This window comes from Stylophora pistillata, chromosome 10 (assembly GCF_964205215.1).
Source record: "Stylophora pistillata chromosome 10, jaStyPist1.2, whole genome shotgun sequence".
Classification (NCBI taxonomy): domain Eukaryota; kingdom Metazoa; phylum Cnidaria; class Anthozoa; order Scleractinia; family Pocilloporidae; genus Stylophora; species Stylophora pistillata.
This window is the reverse complement of record NC_142528.1, coordinates 23,664,527-23,669,000: the sequence shown is the minus strand read 5'-3', so window position 1 is coordinate 23,669,000 and position 4,474 is coordinate 23,664,527. Positions and strand designations below refer to the sequence as shown.

The 4,474-nt window shown below is 36.2% G+C and overlaps 1 protein-coding gene across 4 annotated transcripts in view; it reads right to left on the bottom strand.

Annotated features, from left to right (window-relative positions):
- LOC111321423 (neo-calmodulin) overlaps positions 1-4,218 on the bottom strand; it is a 9,956-nt gene extending 5,738 nt beyond the window's left edge. The window contains exon 1 of one of the 4 annotated variants that reach the window (XM_022924302.2): positions 4,065-4,218. In XM_022924302.2, the coding sequence (XP_022780037.1) occupies positions 4,065-4,067 (3 nt within the window). In that variant the 5' untranslated portion in view covers positions 4,068-4,218. Of the gene's footprint in view, positions 44-2,349; positions 2,479-2,852; positions 3,118-4,064 lie in introns of those variants that run through there. The other 3 variants (XM_022924300.2, XM_088735699.1, XM_022924301.2) reach the window with 3 other exon arrangements.
- Between the last annotated feature and the right edge of the window lie 256 nt (positions 4,219-4,474).

Below are 4,474 nucleotides of genomic sequence, written 5' to 3'. Positions count from 1 at the left end.
ATCTGAAGCTCATCTTCTTAGGATTGAAACAGCACCGATAGATTCTGAGTTATCCTTTGTCAATCGGCTCTTAAGAGATCGCGCATTAATTTATCTTGATCGAACAGCAGGGCCACTCAGAGCCGGGCGGCGTAGTTGAAAAGTTTTCGAATTAGCCCGAGAAAAACAAAAATGTAATGATGAAAGACAGCTGAGATTGTAAGTATCGTATCGCAAAATTACAGTGAATCCACATGACGTTATTCCGGGCTAATTTTGCAATATTTAATTTCGCAAAGTAGATTCCCAGCGGATGTTTATTGAATTTCAAAACTATGGCGCCTTTTTGCATTAGACGATTATTCATCTCGGTGTCCTAATCCCGGGGGGAGATGAGGGGGAGAGGGGATGGGAGCGGATACTCTTCTATGTTTGTCTTGAGTGCCGTCGATCATGCTTCTAAAGTTTTCATTCTCCTCTTGAAATCAAAGGCAATATTTGAAAAAAGAAAAAGGTTTCGTACCTGCCGCCCCTCCTCTACTGCTTTATTTCAAATCAGGTTACAACAATTATAATTATGCGATGCAGCAGCTCAGCTAGCCCTTGTAATGACTTTTGTTTCTGTGCTGATCAATATAATAGAGCATCGAACGGGAATGAGTTTCATCTGAAAACAAATCCTATCTCTGACCAAAATCTTCAAAACCCCTAAACGCCGCATAAGGACGTTTTGCCTACTTTTGAGGGCTAGCCCTTATCATAAACCTCTACCCCTCTCTCTTTAACTCCTACCTCCTCCCCCAGGGTCCACCAGGCCTTTGTGTCATGCAAGTTTGCATGTTTATCTAGTTTGAGCCATTTATTTCAGCAGGTGCTTTCTGAAATCACTGTCGCTCCAACGAAAATTCATGACAATTAATTTCAAAATCACCCCGAATCCATTTCGCGATGACAATTATCGTGATAATACAGCTTTCAAAATGGCTAGCTTTTTAATCTTTGTCCCGTACAAATTTAATAAAAGCTTCGAGTACAAGAAAGAGGTTTGACACGTTTTCAGACCAATGGAAATGGACTAAAATCAACTGAATATGTACAAAATAAACATCATAAGCTAGTATCACTTTTTTGAGGAGTTCATAATGCCAGTGCACCTGAAAACAAAACTCTCACCGCAGTTTTTTCTCCCTCGACGACAAGGGCGCCTTAAAAGAACAGTAGTTTTTACCACTTGATTCATCAAGTCAGTTATTAAAGACTTACAATACTGATAAGTCCTTACGTATCACTCACAACCCATTTAGTTTAATCAACAACCAAACAAAATTCCGTCCTCTCTCGACTTTTTGTTTGTGAACAGTTTTAAATCCGTATTCGAACCGTCCCTTTCAAAGATTACCTCATTATACCTTCCAACAACAACATCACTAACGCAACACGCAGAGCGGCAGTGAAGTTCACACAATTATGAAGTTAAGTATGAGAAAGCCTTATAGAAAGGTGTTAGTAACACTGGTTTCAAACTGAATAAACATCATGATTTTACTAGCAATTCTAGACCTAAATTCCTTAAAACATTGCAAGAAATTTAGCATGGACCTGTGACACATAAACTTCTATATTTCCAAAAGGAACTGTGCGTTTATTTGCAATGAATTATCGTAAGTACAGCGTAGGTAACGCAAGAGTTAGCCAAGGAAGACTCAAAAGTTAAACGTCAAAGACGTGATGCACACTGAATCAGGATAAGGGGTCTGAAACTAAAATATGGATCAAACATTCGCTTCAAACAGCCACAACGAGAAAAAAAAAAGTATGCAATTGCATTTGCACAGGAAGAATTTATTCGGATTCAAGAATAATCGCCAATTAGTTGTTCTTTGTTGATGTTATAGTTAATTTTCAAGAGCAAATAAACAGATAGATTTAAGATAGCCACTAAAAGAAAGACACGGTCAGTTTCGAAAATTTCCCTGAATTTTGGTACCATTTAGAAGAAACTTTGATGTATAAATTTGTTGAAATGGTTTGATTTTTTTATTTATTTGCACGTGCGTCTCAGACAGTTTCCAAAAAGGAAAAGGATTTTCGCCATAAACATATGTTTTCCTTAGAGAAATTAAAATTTTAGCCGAGTAAGGAAATACCTGGGACAGCTTTCGCTTTCTATGGACAATCATGTAAGACAAAACTTTGTTGAAGCAGGCGCAACAAATAAATTCTGTCTGCTTTTCAACTGGTTACATTTTCGATCTTATTGACGCAATTTGAAAACATCTCTTGGCTCTCCGTCCACTACTTCCACTTATTTTTTCCATTTAACCATATGAAAAAGTGTTCAGAAGGAATTCTATTTGTCTTTAAATTCACCTTCAAATTAAAATCGCGGTGAGAGGTCTGATTAGCAGTCTGTTCCTCTAACGACTGGAAACATGGAGTCAAATTCCCGTTTAAAGAGCTTGTGTTTTTTGTTGCTACAGACATCTCCCTGACTCCTCCACTCTTAAAATAGCTCAATGAATTTTGACGTTTAAATCTTAAGCACTCGATCGGAAATGAAATAATCGAAATTGTTCTTTTTGAAATGCGCTTAAGGCTTACAACTATGGTCCTAAAATAAATGTGGAAAACTGACGCCTCGGGGCTCTCGATGTAAACCTTGTCCTTAGCCAAACTGAGATATATTTTAGTGACTGACAATGTTTTGATTCAGCGAAAAATTCTGCAGAAAAGGAGATATTTTCTTAACAAACATTGTATACTTAGTTCAAGCGAAAAGTAATGAAAAACATGACTTAGATATTGCGTTTAGATTACAAGAACGCAAATTTAGCAGGCAACACTAAATATAATTCTACAATAATATGATATACCTCAATTTTCAGCCTTTTCTCTCTGGTTGACATTTTTTTGAGTCAGTCAAAGGTACTTGCGTAGAAATGTAAAAACTGATATCCTACAAGGCTTGTGCAACGTGCGTCGCGCGCAGAGACTGATCCAATCTGCGACTGACACACTTTAAAGATTTGGTTTCAAATGATGTAATTAATGCTTCAACCACAATGAAGACCGAAAAGAGGGATAAAAATGCAAATAAATGAAAGTCAGTCTGTTTAGAGGGTTTTTGTTACGAAGTCTTGATCAACGTCGTTAGATGAAAATCAATGTGGAAACAATTAACCTGATTCAATCTTGTCACCAATGCGTAGCAAACATTGTACTTATTGTGCTCCACCTGATTTCAATCTATTGTTGTTGTTGTTTCAAGTTGCTGTATTTTCATTTCCAGTCAGCCAAGTTTTCGGATTTCCTAAGCGGAGCCCTCTGCTAAAAGTGCTTCGTCTTGAAATTCCGCGTAATATTTGCTTGGAGTAGTTTAGGAAACCCGTACGTTTATTTGACGGTGCTCTCAAGATTTCTAATCATCGAATGTTTGTCTTACAAAATGACATTTCATATCGAGCGTTCATAATGGTACTATTCTGTTTAGCAAATTACATACTATGTCTTTGAAAGTAAGAATCCGAACGCAACCTGGAAGAAAATTTGTGTCTTTTTCAGAGTATATATTTTACCGATATAACTGTAGATAAAAAAAGATTATTAACTGCTCGAAGATTCTGGCGTTAATACCACTGTGTTTCGATTTTTTTTACCATTCATTAGCATTCATTGGCGAGTGAATTTCGATTTACGATCAACGAAAAGGTTTTTGAGTTTTTAATCAAATTTTACCAAGATAATTTCGAATTAAGCTCAAAATTTTTAAAGATAATTTCATATTACAATCCTCTCTCGACCCTGAATATCTTTTGTACATTTTAAGATGAATATTCATGTCTTGTTTATATATCCTAAAGTCTGAAAAGATTTAATTGTCAGAAAGTTTAGACTAGCTAGCGAAAAAAGTTGAAACCTGATATTTTTACGGGAGTCGCACAATTCAGAATTTCATTTTCAAAACACTGTTCATTTACTATAAATCGCTAATTTTCTTCGGGTTTGTTATTCTCTTTGCGTGTGTTAATTGTTAATAGATTTCCCGACAATATTTTCTGTGACTAACCGCAGAGAAAATCACTTACCATGACAAATTACGCTCCGAAATTCAGTTATTCTTTGACGTGGTTCGGTTGAAAATTTTCAGGAACTCGTCGCTTTTAAATAAGTCTGTTGCCAATATCATCTATAGCGTCCCAGCCTGTGGTTTTTCTTAGTTTATTCGATTACTTGTAAAACCACTGAACACGAAATTTATGCTCTCTAAACAATGGAAAGTATTTAAACCACCAATCACGATACAGCTATTTAATTGGTCATTTCACTATGGCCAGAATTTTTTGGCTATTTATTTTTTCCATGTCTGGGATCCGACCATTCGCCAGCTTGAGAACGTAAGCAAACCTCATTATTTTTGCAAATTTTTGAGATGGTGTATCGGTTAGAAACTGCAAGTATCTGGGAAAAATCGTAAGAAAACTCAAATATAAAATTC